Genomic DNA, 17593 nt, shown 5'->3' on the forward strand with positions numbered 1-17593 from the left:
ATATTAAAATTATTCCATTTTTAAATACAGATAGAAGTGAAATTAAAAAAAATATATAAATTTCGTTACAGGTGCTAAGGTCAGCGGGTTCATGGCACGTCTTGTTCTTCGTAGTGATCATATTCTTGGGCTCATTCTATCTCGTCAACTTGATTTTGGCTATCGTCGCCATGTCATATGATGAGTTACAAAAGAAAGCTGAAGAAGAGGAACAAGCCGAAGAAGAAGCTCTTAGGGTATGTTTGCGTAGTTATAATAATCAGAAAACCATGTAATAGCATTTTTTTATGAAATATGTATTATAAATAAAAATCAACCTCACAATTAAAGGAAGCGGAACAAAAAGCGGCAGCCAGAGCGGATAAGCAGGAAGCCAGGGAAGCCCATGCTCGCGAGCAGGCTGCAGCAGCAGAGGCGGCGGCGTACGCCGAGGCACATCCCGCTAAATCTCCCAGCGACTCTTCCTGTCAGAGCTACGAGCTGTTCGTGAACCAGGAGCGGGGCAACCAGGACGACAATACGCGCGAGCGCATGTCCCTCCGTAGCGACCCCTTCCAGGACTCGGTGAGCACTCAGCCCACGCACAAGCCAACCGCCAACGAATCGCACCACGAACCGGCACGCCGACAGAGGAAGGTCAGCATGGTGAGTATGCGCGCCTCTCACGCCTTCATTACGCTGCCAATGGTTAACTAAATCTGTAATTATTACAAGTTTTTTTTAATTAATAATACTTTAGGAAAAAAATATTACATTTCCTGAATAATAAAAGTAATTAAAATAACATAATTATTTCTTAAAACAAATCTAATATACGAAAATTGATTGAACAAAAAAAAAATTATGTAAAATCACCAGAGTAATCATGAAAAAAATTCTCGTTAAAATTACTTTAATTTAATTGTAAAGACTGTAATATTAATTTCATGGAACTGTTGGCAGCGGAACACTATCTTTTCAACTTGATTTTATTCTACGTTCACGCTGCTTCTACGCAAGAGCAAAGTTAACTTCGACTTTAAATAAACTATTAATACACTATTTAAGCATTCATTTCTCATCCTCACTTTTTAAAACACTCGTCGTCTCACAATAAAAAATTCAAGTTGAAAAGAACAATCAAAATTATTTATTGATGTAAGCTTTGATCTCTAATTATTTATTCTCCCTTCAATTTTCTGCTGACTTCAAAATTCAGTTTTTTTCTTTAAACATAAGAGACTAAATAGGTCGCTGAAATAATTGGCCAATTTAATTAAATCAAGTAACTCTATTCACAGTATATATTTTTAATATGGATATATCAAGAAGTAAAAAATCTGAATATTTGAGACAAACTGAATTTTATTTAACTTTATTTTATTATTTTTAAACATCAATTCTGTGGATTTATTTGGATATTGGTTTCGAGGCATGCTATTAGTTGAACCTACCATCTCTATGATCACTTTCATCCATTCTCATATTATTATGCCTGCAGTTGTACTTATCTTTATTTTCTTTTCGCATTTCTAAAACATTCAACTGTATATGCAAATAACGGTTATTTTAATGATTTATTTGATTAGAATCATTTAGTGTCTACTTAATAATGTTTATTTACGGTAAAGAAATGAAAAATACAACCAATTCGCAATGGGGTATTTATTACGTAAGCTGTAAGCATGATTTAGAATGAAAATTGTTAATTTAGCTTATAGATTGAGTTTAGTGCACTTTAATTAAATTTTGTTTTCGATTATCTCAATCTCCAATACTATTTTTTTTCAAGAAGATAATACATAAATAATAAATGACCAAGTAAATAAGTGTTAATAGATTAAATGGCTTTACAAGTCAGTCAGTCAGTAAAAAAAAATTATACGAATAAATATTATTGGAGAGAAGGAGTCTATTGTCATGTTAGATTGTTTCTTTCGTAATGTGAATGTAAGAACGGGCCGAGCTGAGACTGAACATGTCACCGGTGGAGAGGTAGGTTCGGTCATCATAACTAACTTAACATTACCAGTAACTTGTAAGAATATTAACACAATTTAGTAATTCCTCAATTTCGATGAGTGATGTGCGGAGGCTATAATAATTTGGTCATAAAAGAACAGTCCTCATGACTATAGATGTAGAAGTTAAAATATAGCTATGGTAGGATTTAGTCATATGCAAAAATGCATGAAATTTAACCCCACATTACTTCATGTGTTTATAAACAAAGTTACTTGACTAACCGTTGCTTTTATCATCGCCATTGCTTGTCTTTGGTTCTTGTTTATGTGTTTTTACAATAAGTGTATTGTAGTTTAAATCAGCTACCTCTATTGATAATATATATTGATATCCTACAATCTAGCTACAAAACCTTATTGTAAAATAAACTTCATTTAAAATTTGTTTTTTCTTTTATTTAGTTAGATTTTTTGGTAGTCCTATTTTGATTCATTTTAATCACACATTGGTTTCACGTCTCGTATCACTTTCTTGCAACTTCCTTATACCAAATTATTCTTGGTAAAGTCCTTTATCCTCTTTATTAAATGTCTAATTATAATCTTATTGTTACAATCTCGATAATTACAAATTCACTTTTTTTGTGTATTAAAGGTTCCCCACCCTGAACGCATAAATAAATACGGACAGTTGTCATATGGGCCACTGCGCGAAGGCTCACAGGTTTGTCCTTGTAGCCACATTGGTGTTTGTGTTCCCCTTCCTTTTCCTTTACTTTAGCTAATTTTATTTTCTTTCTCTTCCTCTTCTATAAAATGTATTATTATGTTTCTTGTTATTTCTATTAACATTTCACATTGCAACAATTCATGAAACCATTCAAAAATATTATCTATTAGTTTCACATTTGTAATCAGAAAAATAAATACATTAACCGTCATGCATTGCTGCAATTGATTCGGAAGCACTATTATTTATTAATCTTCATTGTATTCCTTCCTTATTAGTCATTTTCTTGACTGTGGGTTTTATTTACAATTTGTTTATCGGCACATGAAAGTAAAAATTATGTCATAGTAAAGTAAAAAAAAAAGACTCATAACCGTACGTACATAAATACTTCAGAAAAGCTTAAACTAATGAAGCCTCTGCGAACGACTCCCGATCAGTATTAGTTCATCTGCATTTTCCATACTCGATCCGAATTGAGGAACGTTGTATTTTGAGACATTATAAAAAAAACTTTAGTATTTCTCGAATCCAAATAAAACAATAATAAAAGTAAATGAAAGAGCTTTGTGACTTAATTAATAGGATTACTTGTGTTGAGATATTAAGAACTTTTTTAAATTTTAATATGACTTTAGGCTTCATTGTCACTTCCTGGATCACCGTTCAATTTACGTCGAGGATCTCGTGGGTCGCATCAAATGGCTTTAAGACCGAACGGAAGAAATCGATATCCACCTGGAGCTGATCGAAAACCACTTGTCCTTTCAACATACTTGGATGCACAGGAACATCTGCCATATGCTGACGATTCAAATGCTGTCACACCAATGTCTGAAGAAAATGGTGCTATAATTATACCTGTGTACTACGCCAATTTAGGTAATCAAAGTATAATTTTATTTTTGTTCTATTTTCATTGAATGTTTTCAATAGATACCCACCACCCCATACTTAATTTAAATTAAAAATAAGAGAGAAGATGTAATAATTAATTCCCTTCTTGTTCTCAATTGTTGTGCAATGAGCTCGTTAAGAAACAAAACAAAATCTCGAAATAGTTAAAAATGTTTAAAACCGGTTTTGAAATACATTTATTTAATAATTGTTATAGGTTCAAGACATTCTTCTTACACGTCGCATCAATCTCGATTGTCGTACACTTCACACGGTGACTTATTAGGTGGAAAAGCGCAAACGAAGGAAGCAAGGCTAAGAGGACGATCGGCATCCAGAAATCACAGCGTTACGTCACAACCGCATGCCTACCCACTGCCAAGACAAGATTCGTCGCTCGCATCTAGACCGCTTAGAGAATATGTGAGTTACTTAATTGCTAATTTAAACTTCTTGAAAAAAAAATTCATAATATTTATAACGTTTAAATACAACCTTCAATTAGATTAAGGAGTTTTAATAATCACGTAATTACAGTCATAACAAATTAAAAGTATCTAAACTTTAAATGTCTTGTTTTTAATATTTTATAAACTATTTCTCAGGAAATAAGCACAACGGAATGTACAGATGAGGCTGGCAAAGTATTAAAACAATCTAACGACAATCCTTTTATAGAGTCATCGCAGCAGCCCAACGTTGTAGATATGAGAGGTAAGAAATTGTTTTTTATGTCTATAGACACACGTTCATCTTTAAAAAACGCTTACTTATAATATTAGGTGTCCGTAAATAGTTATAGGTTAAACAAAAGAGCTGAGCGTATTGTACGTAAATAAATTCCATAAAAATAACTGAAACGTACGGACAACAGGTCTGCAAAGATTTATTGGTTAAAATAGAAAAATAGAAACTAATAAATTATAATATAATTCATAATATCTTGTGTAATTTCAGATGTTATGGTACTAAATGAAATTATTGAACAAGCGGGCAGACAAAGTAGAGCCAGTGAGCAAAACGGTAAGAGTTATAAGAGCAAGTTAAATACGTTAATGTTTTAGTGTTACGTGAAACTACTTCAACCGTCGCATATATTTAGTTTCAAAATTTTTAGTAGATATTCCCTTCAATGTGTTTTATTTTTCTTTAACAATTACGCTTATGTTTAAAATAGTTTAACTGAATGTTTAACTGAATGTAATAAAATGATGTTAATAACTAAATGTCCATAACCACATTTACTGCGTTTATGTTATATTTTGTACATGAATATACACCACACAACAGAACAAAACACAAAGGTATTTGCTCATTATGCAGCAAAAAGCATAATTGGCAAAATGAACCATTTGTGGGTGTCATTTATTATTTTTTATAAACATATAAAACCACTCGAAGCACAGTTTCCAAAGTTCTGAAAAGCACGCACCAAAAACTAATAAACTTTTCACATTTTGTTACTACCTACCCTTACACAATATCTGATATATAATAACTGAAAAACTTAATTACTTTTTTTAAACTAGACACAAAGCTTTGATACGCTTTTGTTTTATTTTATAGCTAAAATAGATTAAAACTATGTATGTAGATTATGGTTAGGGATCTGGCAAACAGAATATCCATTTCATTAATTCATTTGGCAGACAGTTATTAATACTCTTAATTATACAATAAAAAAAACGTTAAGGATAGTACGCTTCCAATCCTTTAAATGTGATGACGTCGGACCGTAATTTACACAAACCTGGTCACGAAACTTAAGAAAAACTTATAACGAAATGCTCGCCAGTTCCCTTACCATTGATGTCTTACTGGCCGATTTCTATGAAAACAGCCATTTTGTTACAAGCGCTGCTCTAAGCTTTACACATTATTATTTCAATTAATATTACAAGTAGGTAACGCACTATATTCAAAATATTATAGACACCTAAATGTCAAATTTAGTGTACGTAATAATACAATAATATACATTTTTAATTACCTACTTTAAATATATAAAAAAATCATAAAGGAATTTTGGGTTCCTTAAATAAAAGCTATTATTTAAAAAGGAATTTGATCTTTTCAATATCTGTAACTCATTTGTACATTTATTTTTACTCTTTTGCTTAGTACAAAAGTCTTAAGCTTAAACTTTATAGAAAAAACTTTGCGCATGTTACTTTTGTTGCAATTGTTACTATCATTGCTTACAATTTACTTTTAGTCTTAAATTAATGTAATTTCCAGCAAATCTTCGTAGTATAAGTATAGGTGTTATATATCACTTAGATTGTATTAAAAAATCACGATATTCATATTTTTTGACCCTTCAATTTAAAATTAGACTAGAAATGCAATAATGACTGCAAGAACGCCATCATGTAGATAAGCTAAAGTAAGCTTTGATGCAAGTTTGTGATAAGCCTTAGTTGAATCGTGCGGACCGCTTTCGACGTGGTTTATGGTGTGAGCACAGTAACAAGCACCAGTATTCGTTGAGTATCCTTATATGACATTATAATTGAGATATAAAAATCTTAAATAAATATTGTCAATAAAATATATCTTCATATAAATGACAGCCAACAAAATTCAAAAAATATGAATATTGATGTCTAAAAATTTTAATGATATTGGCCCTTCAAAATCTATTTTATTTGCCAAAAGTCAAGTCTTAAAACTTGAATGGGCTGTTATTGGTTAAAGTATAAAAATAATGAGCGAATACTAACAAAATTATTTCTCTCTCTCTCTCTCTCTTCAATACACAAAACACACGCTCTACGGTAACGCGACACAACAGTGTCAGTGTACTACTTCCCAACAGCAGAAGACGATGAGGATGGACCCACCTTCAAAGAAAGACTCCTCGAGTGCTTTATGAAAGGAATAGACTTCTTTTGTGTTTGGGACTGCTGTTGGTTATGGCTGGAGTTCCAAAAATACGTGGCTCTTCTGGTGTTCGACCCATTCGTAGAACTGTTTATCACCTTATGTATTGTGGTCAACACTTTGTTTATGGCTTTGGACCATCATGATATGGATCGAGATATGGAAAAGGCGCTAAAAAGTGGCAACTATGTAAGTCTTCTTAGCAACATAAATTGTATAACATTGGAACAATAAAATTACAAGTTAATATTTTTTTCAGTTCTTCACTGCAACCTTTGGTATAGAAGCCATGCTAAAATTAATAGCTATGAGCCCGAAGTTTTATTTTCAAGAAGGTTGGAACGTTTTTGATTTTATCATCGTGGCCTTATCGTTATTAGAATTGGGTCTGGAAGGTGTACAGGGTTTGTCAGTGTTACGTTCATTTCGTTTGGTAAGTTCTATTTTAACTGACATAGTTATATATAATTACTATTAATGTATAAACGGTAAACAATTATACGAAAATAATACAACACAAAGGTATTCAACAAAAAACAAAAAGTATTAAATACAAAAAGTATAAAATTACAGCGATACCAACTACTCTAATATTATTTTAAAGAAATATATGTAAGTACATAACCATACTTTTTATAGTCACAATTTACCACAAGCATCACACACCAGTACGATAACATATATGTATTTATGTATAATGAAATATTTTCAGCTGCGTGTATTTAAACTGGCTAAGTCTTGGCCGGCGCTAAACCTTATTATATCCATAATGGGTAGGACAGTGGGAGCTTTAGGGAACTTGACCTTTGTACTTTGCATCATTATATTCATATTTGCGGTGATGGGAATGCAGTTATTTGGGAAAAACTATACAGGTTCTCTTAAAAAACAATTTAGCATCTCTAAAGAATTTAGGCTTGATTATTGATTATTCAGCTTCACACTCCCCAGTATTTTCACACAGGGCTTGATTAACCATTAATATCATACGGGACCAATCGGTCTCCGCAGTGGCTTTATAACACGGAATGTGGCTCCATCATACGAATGGGCCTGAGATGAGACACGTTATAAAGCTATTCCACGCAGCTTGTGATTATAAGTTAAGCTTTGCATCAAGTAATATAGAAGTAACATGCAGCTTCGCTTCCCGAGGGTATTTCGATACATCAGGTCGACAACTGATGGGATCTATGTCAGTAACATTAGGCTAAAGAGAACATTTATGTGACTACAAAAAATATTATGTCATATATGCAATAACTTATAAATCGAAAAGCTCTCACATAACAAAGTCATAGAAATAATAGAATATAGAATAACATATATCCCACTCATACAGAAATAATTCAACGCACATTTTTGATAGGTTACTCAAGCACACATTTGCTAACCCTAGTTTAATTGACCTAGAATTGCTCCAATAATTTCGGAAGCCATAAGATACTAAGATTTTGGAATTATTTGAGCGATTGTCGGTCTTCAGAAAGGTGCCGCAGTAGCATAGGTGAAGCGCCGGTAAGCGAGCTTGTGTGACGCCTTGTTTCACAATTTGTACTTGCAGCTTCGAGTATTCAAATTGGCAAAGTCATGGCCGACACTTAATTTACTCATCTCTATAATGGGTAGGACGATGGGTGCCTTGGGCAACCTGACCTTCGTATTGTGCATCATTATTTTCATATTTGCCGTGATGGGTATGCAACTATTCGGGAAAAATTATGTTGGTAAGTCGAATTGGTGGGAGTCTTGCATGTTCGTTGGTGTATGTTAAACGTTAGTGACGTGAATGCCCGCTGAACTTGCCAATGAATCTACTTCAATTTCTGTAGAATACATGAGTGACAATTATACTTTTTATCATTTAGAGTTAGAGGTGTCCCATTTGTGTATTTGCAAGGTTAGATATTTTGAACATTATAGTTGCTATCTATGTTGAAGTAGATTCATTGAGAATCAAGTTATTTGTTAAAGTGTGGATTGCGTCATAGAATTTTGGTACGTATGTCTCTGGTGACATGTTCGACTCCACACTTTAATTCGGGCTCCAGTCACAGTTAATTGTAACTATTGTGTTGATGTGCGTCACACTCTTGTGCTCATCTTGTTAGGTGATTGGCAAGAATCGGTGTTATCTTTCCAAGTGAGCTTTTATTTACTTTCAAGTATATTGTATTTAATTCTGAAAGCCCCCAACAAAGGCGCCTCACTTGTGAGACATTCATTGCCAGCTTTTCTGATATTCTCAACTTTAGCCAGTTATATCTATATATCTGCATCTAATTTTCTTCAATTTCAATCAAAGCCATCAAGCAATATATTATAGTATCCTAATTACACCTAACTCTATAAAATAACAAATTGCTGAGTAGAATTTGTCTATTTGCATGTATTTGCTAGAAGTTAATTATCTTCAGCAAAAATATTATGGGTTTAGTAAAAAACCTTGCAAATTGTTTATGCATGGTTGTTTTTACTTCTGTTACTCTTTACACTATAATCACTGCCTAAGCAGAGATTTCGAGTTATTGTATATTTTAACTTAATAAATAATATTGTGTAATAATTAAATGTAAATACCATCTACTTAAAACTTAGTCTCAAAATATTTTTTTCAAACAAAAAAAATTGCGAGAACTTTTTAGTATGAACTAAAATTACAAATTTTAGTCATATTTAAATCAAATTAGTCCAAAATGTAAAAAGGTTATAAAGCGTAACTCTGTGAAATATTATTAAAACACAAAAGTCATAACACGAAATCTCTGCTAACAACATACGTATTGTAACTTTAATATTATTTATTTAAGCCTTTGCAAATATTGAACGAAATATAATGAAAATATGTTTGAACTTCATTCAATATATATAAATTGTTCAAACTCTCACGACAGAAGCATATGGATATAAATAAGATATAAACATCTTACTAATCGATTAAAAGCCAATAATTTACAAAGTAACTTAATGTTGTTAGATTCACTCCGCTGTTTTTATATGATGATGTTCCAAGCTTATCCAATACCATAGCTAGTTACTAAATTATTATTATCACCGTATGTGCACAGACTATGTAGACCGTTTTCCGGACGGAGATCTTCCCCGTTGGAACTTCACCGACTTCATGCACAGCTTCATGATAGTCTTTCGAGTGCTATGTGGAGAATGGATAGAAAGCATGTGGGATTGTATGCTCGTTGGAGACGTGTCCTGCATACCATTCTTCTTAGCTACCGTTGTCATTGGTAATCTTGTGGTCAGTATTTCGATATAATATTTTTTATTGTTGACAAAAAATTATTATGATCGTATTTTTTGTAAAATCTCTCAGATAAGAGAATTGATTACAAATATTATAAAGATATAATTTATTAGGTTCTCAACCTCTTCTTGGCCCTGTTACTGTCAAACTTTGGGTCATCTAACTTATCGTCGCCGACAGCCGATCAAGACACCAACAAAATAGCTGAAGCATTTAACAGAATATCGAGATTCATAGATTGGGTTAAAAAGAACGCAGCCGACGTCTTAAAGTTGGTGAAAAATAAACTTACAAACCAAATAGCCATACACGCTCCCGGTAAGAAGTGTTACATTCTAAAATTCTGCTGTGGCATGTTGTTGTTTCTAAATGTATTAATTCAAAAAACGCAATCTCGTACGGAAGAAAAGTGATACTTCTTTGTTATATATTAAATATTTAAGTTGCTATATACCTAATATCCTAACAAAATACAATATGTATAGAATAAGAAAAAATAATTGCGGTAAGAAGTTTCACTTTTATAACTGCTTAACTAATGTTGTTATTGAACAACTTTACCTCGTGGCAAATTAAATGTCTGTTTAACTATTATATTAACAGTTCCATGTTTCTGAAACATGTAAATAGCTAAAAGAATATTTTTAAAAAGTCCATAAGGTTCCATTTGTCGTACTCATAACTTGTGGCATGATTTTACAAAAAAATTAAGTTAATAAAATAAGTGATCGTGCATGACATGTGTGTGTATCCTTTATTTACATACGTATATCTTATGTACACTGTGCGTTGCATTGCCCCCTATAGCATTCAAGTGTAGAGCTACAGACCTTCGTGAATTAGTTTCATTTGATAACATCTTGATGTGTTTTTGTTGATGATTGTGTTTTTCATTATTTATAAGACCAAATTTCTGAGTGTTGTGGTTTAAGTTTATTGTAAGTATACATATTTTTTTGCTTCTATTATCGTGTCGTAACATTTCATAGCTTTTATGTGTTTTGCATGTAAATAGAAGTCATATGTTGATGTAATAAGTATGTTAAGTTGGTTACAACTATACCGTGAAGTTTGTGTAATACAAATACTACACTGAAAATGTAATTGATTTTAATTTATTTTTAGTGTATTCTAATTTAATATGCTTTGATATAATTTTTACCATTACCATAATTTGTTAATATTATTTTTCAATATAAGTTATATCACTCCAAATTATCGAAAAATATTACTAAGTTACTCGCCTGGTCTGATTTCTATGCTTGGGTGCTGCGCCTACGCACGGTGGACAAATGACGCGCGACATGTAGGCTTAAAGGCGGCTTTATGTGGCCGCTGTGTCTCCCCAGAACGGGTGGATAACGAGCTGGAATTAGGTGCTGACCTTGATGATGGAGTACTGTATAAAGATAAGAAACTAAAAGACCAAGTAGAAGTAGCAATCGGTGACGGCATGGAATTTACAATACCAGGTAAATAATAATTCCTATGAAATGCAAATGTATATTTTTATTAATCGCTAACAATATAATCTTATTTCTAGGTGACAATAAGTACAAGAAAGGTAAAATACTAATGAATAATATCAATGCAATAACCGATAACCACACAGACAATAGAATTAATTGTGAACTTAATCATCATGGATACCCTATTCAGGTCTGAAATATTTATAGAAAAAAATGAGTAATTTATTTGACTAAGATATTATAATATATTCTTATTTTAATTTATTTCCTAATTTTATATTTTGGCCTATATTCCAGGACGATGATACTATAAGTCAGAAATCATACGGAAGTCACAAAATTAGATCTTTTAAAGATGAAAGTCACAAAGGTTCAGCAGACACCATCGATGGTGAAGAAAAAAAAGACGCCAGTAAAGAAGAATTAGGGCTAGAGGAAGGTAATATATTAATATAATTCTTAGTAAGAAAGTATTTATTTTGTATAGATCAAGTAAGTATGCATTACAAATAATTAAATGTTATATTAATATTAAATGCTTTTTGTTTCATTTGTGTTACAGAAATGATACCAGAAGAAGAGGTTGGTCAAGTGGATCTGGCTAAATTGGACATAAAAGCTGTAGAGGGTGATGGCATTCTTGAAGACTCTCCAGCAGACTGCTGTCCAGAACCTTGTTATGCGCGCTTCCCCTTTTTAGCTGGAGATGACGAATCTCCATTCTGGCAAGGATGGGCCATGTTGAGACTGAAAACCTTCCGACTTATTGAAAATACATACTTTGAAACGGCTGTGATAACTATGATTTTACTCAGTAGTTTGGCTTTGGTATGTTAATATTCAAGTAATATAATTACTATGATTATACATTGACATATGAAATGACTAATTTGATTACTTTCCAGGCTCTAGAAGATGTTCATTTACCACATCGGCCGATACTTCAAGATATCCTCTATTATATGGACCGAATCTTTACCGTTATATTTTTCATCGAGATGTTGATCAAGTGGCTTGCTCTTGGATTCCAGAAATATTTCACGAATGCCTGGTGTTGGCTTGATTTCATCATTGTTATGGTAAACGACAATTGTTTATTCATTTAACTTTAACTTCTAGAAAGTTAGGTTTTTTTTCATTTGTTTCTTATTTTTAAAGTTCAACTAATGGTTGAATTATAGGTATTGGGAATTATGAAGGTGACTATTTAATCTAGAGATACTTTCGATAAAGTACTCCCATAATAAATATTTAACGTATTAAATCTAAATATTTTTACAGTTAAGTAAAGATAAAATATATACGTACTGTTATATTTTACTGTGTCATTTGTTTTATTATTATTATTATATGAATGACAAGTGGTATCGTTAGTTGTCACTCGTAAACCATGGAGCCGTGATGGCGGGTGCGGATGACATCCCAGCATTCCGTTCGATGCGCACTTTGCGCGCTCTGCGGCCCCTCCGCGCGGTTTCAAGATGGGAGGGCATGCGCGTGAGTAGAGCGCGCAGTCAATACTGGCTGGTTGATCGCTCAGCAGATGGTTACGTCGTGTTGCCTGCCAAGCTGGCAATTTGTTTTAACATTTGTTAGAAAAGTGTTATGATAGTCTTACACGATGCAGGCAGCGCGACATAAAAGCGTGAGCTTTGACTGTTCGATGTCTAACACAGTGAAGGCCAAGACCGGTCCCGCTGTACCAGCTCTCGATGTCGTCTTGTTGTGTTTGTGGATTTGCTTTTATGTCTTATCCTTGAAATAAGTACTAAAAATCTATTATTAAAAACAAAGATCTCTTAATATGCATGATTATGGTTATTTAATTTTTCCTTAAACCTCAACTGTGCCGTTTTTGATAATGTCAAATATTAAGTTAATTGCATAAATAATCATTAAATTAATACTATACATAAAAATGGTACATATCCTTTGTTGTGTGCTGTCAGTGTCTTAAATATTATGAACCACTTCTTTGAATAAATAATCATGTGCCTTAATTGTCAATGCAAATTTAATGAGAGATCCAGGAAATTTTGACTAATTTCTTTGGTTTCTCAAGCTTTGTATATTTCTTGAATGTTAACAAAACCTTTACCTATGTATCCAACCTTATTAATTTATTTTATTGCTACCTTTTGTTCTCAGCAGGTTTGAATGTGATAGGTAGGTATATCCTCTTCACGGCAATATATTGTCCTTTCAATTTGATGTTGGGGTTGTAAGTCTTCATATCTAAATCGGATATCAAAATTAATTACTTAGACATTTTCATATTTTACTCTAGGTATCTTGGCGTATGTAAACTTTACGTGTTGATATTGTGTGTTCTCAAAGTGCTACTATTGATTTTATCAGGTCTCGCTTATAAACTTCGTAGCGGCGCTTTGTGGCGCCGGTGGCATTCAGGCGTTCAAAACGATGAGAACGCTTCGAGCCCTTCGACCGCTCAGGGCTATGAGCCGCATGCAGGGCATGAGGGTACGTACCTCTGCCTCGCGAGCTCTACTTCTTTTCTTTATTAACTAACCATCTATCACTACACAATTCGTTCGACACCAACACATCAGTACAGAATCATAATCACAAAAATATATAAACGTAGTACATCCACTCAATCTACATCATTTTGAAACTTTTCAAACTCAATCAACTCATTGGCGTTTGTCGAATATTGATTATTATTAAATCATTTTTGAAGTCTTCGATGGCACCCTTGAATGGCTTAGTATCATCATGACTCGTCACATCCTCTTTAAAAGCTGTCGGTTTTAAGTCGTCAAAGTATATCACTATCATGTTTTTGGTCTATTTTTTCTCTTCGATTACATTTGTATTTTTAGTTTAGAGATTTGTCCTTAGATATTTGGAATGTATTTTAGATTATGCACCTTAGTTTAACTTCTTTCATCAATGGCAAGAATTATTGAAGAATATCCAGCGTGCATGCGATAGATCTTAGTTCCATTCGCGTATTTATTGGATTTATTTTTATTTAAATTGGTAAGAAAGCTTCTTGTTTAATAGTTGCATGTAGTTGGTTGTTGTTATACATAACTGCTTATTTTGCATGATTTATTGTGATTTTAAATAATTTGATTTTGCTCCCATTGTTAAGGTATAAATATAAAAAATAATATATACCCCTATTTTAAAAACTTAAAATGTTGAGTTTCATATAAGATTTGTTGTTTTTTTTGTCGTCACAAACAATAAATAGTTAGTTTGTTGAAACAAAATTAAGAGTAGTGTGTAAAACATTGTGTAGAATAAAAATATTTTTAATTTTCACACATTGAGATAACATCAAAATCAATTTAACAGACAGACATATTAATCGCAAATTATCCATAAATCCTCAAAAGGAATTTTCCTTATTTATAATAATTAATATGATTATTAAACAAAATTGCGTGAATTTTATGACCTCTGTCAAATTCTAGGTGGTAGTGAATGCTCTGGTGCAAGCGATCCCATCCATCTTCAACGTGCTGCTCGTGTGTCTGATATTCTGGCTTATCTTTGCTATTATGGGTGTACAACTCTTCGCTGGAAAATATTTTAAGGCCAGTTTAAAACAGTTTTTATCATATAATTAAATATAATTATTTTCATATTTGAAATGTGAAAAATTATGTTGTTGTTACTCCTCATCTATTTGGATGATATGTCAAAATTGCTACACAATATTATTTGTGCAAATTTACTGTAATAATAATGCCAATTAATATTATATTTCATTACAGTGCGTCGACATGAACCACACAACTCTAAGCCATGAAATTATCCCAGATAGAAATGCTTGTATTTTAGAAAACTACACCTGGGAAAACTCCCCAATGAATTTCGACCATGTTGGCAAGGCTTATTTATGTCTATTTCAAGTTGCTACTTTCAAAGGCTGGATTCAAATCATGAATGATGCTATCGATTCACGAGAGGTATAACTAGTTTATTTGAATAGACAAGATCAGTTAAAGTTAACATATTTTAAAGCTAGTTTTTTATATTAATACTTAATCATTAATTTCAGGTTGGTCGTCAGCCCATTCGAGAAACCAATATATACATGTATTTGTATTTTGTATTCTTCATAATTTTCGGCTCGTTTTTCACTCTTAACCTATTCATTGGTGTGATTATTGATAATTTTAATGAACAAAAGAAGAAAGCAGGAGGCAGTCTTGAAATGTTTATGACAGAAGATCAGAAAAAGTATTACAATGCTATGAAAAAAATGGGATCGAAAAAGCCCCTTAAAGCAATTCCCAGGCCAAGGGTGTGTATATATGCTAATTTTTATCTTTCACTTTTATTATTATAATATACATACATTATATATTCTATTGTTTTGACTTTTTTCAGTGGCGGCCGCAAGCAATCGTATTTGAGATTGTAACAGATAAGAAATTTGATATGATCATTATGTTGTTTATTGGCCTTAATATGTTAACTATGACCCTCGATCATTATCAACAATCAGAAACATTCAGTGCTGTGTTGGACTATCTTAATATGATATTTATCGTAATATTTAGTTCAGAGTGCTTACTTAAGATCTTTGCCCTGCGATACCATTACTTTGTGGAGCCATGGAATCTATTTGATTTTGTCGTTGTAATGTTTTCTATACTTAGTAAGTATTCGTTCTTTTTGTTTTTTATTTTATTACAATCTTATGATATTAATTATTAATAACTTATTAATCCTCAGGCTTGGTGTTGAGCGATATCATAGAAAAGTACTTTGTTTCACCGACTTTACTCAGAGTTGTCAGAGTGGCAAAAGTTGGTAGAGTACTTCGACTTGTTAAAGGTGCAAAGGGCATTCGAACATTACTGTTCGCTCTGGCCATGTCACTGCCAGCTCTCTTTAACATTTGTCTGCTGCTATTTCTTGTAATGTTTATCTTCGCAATATTTGGAATGTCATTTTTCATGCATGTTAAAGACAAAGGAGGCCTAGATGACGTGTACAACTTCAAAACTTTCGTGCAAAGTATGATTCTACTATTTCAGGTATATTTACGCATACATACATTTTTAAAGTACCTATATATGTTTTTAAAATTATAAAAAACACAACACAATTTTTGTAGATGTCTACATCGGCGGGTTGGGATGGTGTGTTAGACGGTATTATAAATGAGGAAGAGTGTGATTTGCCGGACAACGAACGTGGGTCACCTGGCAACTGTGGCTCTGCGACGATAGGCATTACCTACTTACTGTCATATCTGGTGATCTCTTTCCTCATCGTTATTAACATGTACATTGCCGTTATTCTCGAAAATTATTCTCAGGTAAATGTATATGTGATGCATTGAAAAATACCAAATAAGATGAATAGATTCTGAAAATACGTAAAGTAACAGCCTGTAAATGTCCCACTGCTGGGCTAAGGCCTCCTCTCCCTATTTGAGGAGAAGGTTTGGAGCTTATTCCACCACGCTGCTCCAATGCGGGTTGGTGGAATACACATGTGACAGAATTTCGATGAAATTAGACACATGCAGGTTTCCTCACGATGTTTTCCTTCACCGAAAAGCACGAGATGAATTATAAACAGAAATTAAGCACATGAAAATTCAGAGGTGCTTGCCCGGATTTGAACCCACGTTCATCGGTTAAGATTCACGCGTTCTTACCACTGGGCCATCTCGACTCGACAAAATACGTATAATGTTATAAATTTTCAGGCAACCGAAGACGTACAGGAAGGCCTAACTGACGACGACTACGACATGTACTACGAGATATGGCAGCGGTTTGATCCCGAAGGAACACAATACATCAGATACGATCAACTATCTGATTTCTTAGACGTTCTCGAGCCGCCTTTACAAATCCACAAACCTAACAAATACAAAATTATATCCATGGACATACCTATATGTCGCGGTGATATGATGTTCTGCGTTGACATCTTAGATGCGCTCACGAAAGACTTCTTTGCGAGAAAGGGCAATCCCATCGAGGAACCGGTCGACGTGGGAAGGCCCGACGAAGTGGGCTACGAGCCCGTGTCGTCAACGCTATGGAGACAACGTGAAGAGTACTGCGCGCGGCTGATCCAGCACGCGTGGCGGAGACACCGGCGAGCGCAGTCGCCAGGTGGCGGCTCCGCGTCGGGCGCTGAGGGCGGCGGCGCGAGCGGACCGGAGGCGGAAGGCGCCCCGACGGCCGTGCTGCTGGACGCGGGCGCTGGCGGCGCGCACCGCGTGGTGCTGCAGGCGGCCGGGGCGGCGCCGCGCCCGCCCGAGCCCGCGCCGCCGCCCGCGCCCGTCTGACCCGCGCTGGCGCTCGCGCTGCTGCCCGCGCTCGTCGACGAGGCGCCGCTGCCGCTGCCCGCACCGCTACCCGAGCTCTTGAGCCCACCCAAGCGCACTTAATTCTTTTTTACGCTAGAT

The 17593-nt window shown here is 34.0% G+C and overlaps 1 protein-coding gene across 35 annotated transcripts in view; it reads left to right on the forward strand.

The window, feature by feature from the left end:
* The window catches only part of LOC126773171 (sodium channel protein para), a 62425-nt gene extending 44832 nt beyond the window's left edge, over positions 1-17593 (forward strand). For 2 of the 35 annotated variants that reach the window (XM_050493852.1, XM_050493858.1), the window contains 25 exons: positions 72-236; positions 331-645; positions 2599-2667; positions 3312-3555; positions 3788-3993; positions 4176-4284; positions 4528-4593; positions 6365-6642; positions 6713-6886; positions 8018-8180; positions 9522-9709; positions 9829-10033; positions 11026-11187; positions 11259-11374; positions 11482-11623; positions 11747-12012; positions 12090-12263; positions 13543-13665; positions 14628-14750; positions 14931-15125; positions 15218-15463; positions 15550-15820; positions 15898-16202; positions 16283-16486; positions 16883-17593. In XM_050493852.1, the coding sequence (XP_050349809.1) occupies positions 72-236; positions 331-645; positions 2599-2667; positions 3312-3555; positions 3788-3993; positions 4176-4284; positions 4528-4593; positions 6365-6642; positions 6713-6886; positions 8018-8180; positions 9522-9709; positions 9829-10033; positions 11026-11187; positions 11259-11374; positions 11482-11623; positions 11747-12012; positions 12090-12263; positions 13543-13665; positions 14628-14750; positions 14931-15125; positions 15218-15463; positions 15550-15820; positions 15898-16202; positions 16283-16486; positions 16883-17473 (5100 nt within the window). In that variant the 3' untranslated portion in view covers positions 17474-17593. Of the gene's footprint in view, positions 1-71; positions 237-330; positions 646-2598; positions 2668-3311; positions 3556-3787; positions 3994-4175; positions 4285-4527; positions 4594-6364; positions 6643-6712; positions 6887-7165; positions 7329-8017; positions 8181-9521; positions 9710-9828; positions 10034-11025; positions 11188-11258; positions 11375-11481; positions 11624-11746; positions 12013-12089; positions 12264-12558; positions 12949-13542; positions 13666-14627; positions 14751-14930; positions 15126-15217; positions 15464-15549; positions 15821-15897; positions 16203-16282; positions 16487-16882 lie in introns of those variants that run through there. The other 33 variants (XM_050493856.1, XM_050493890.1, XM_050493860.1 and 30 more) reach the window with 25 other exon arrangements.

Source organism: Nymphalis io, chromosome 14, assembly GCF_905147045.1.
Source record: "Nymphalis io chromosome 14, ilAglIoxx1.1, whole genome shotgun sequence".
Lineage (NCBI taxonomy): Eukaryota > Metazoa > Arthropoda > Insecta > Lepidoptera > Nymphalidae > Nymphalis > Nymphalis io.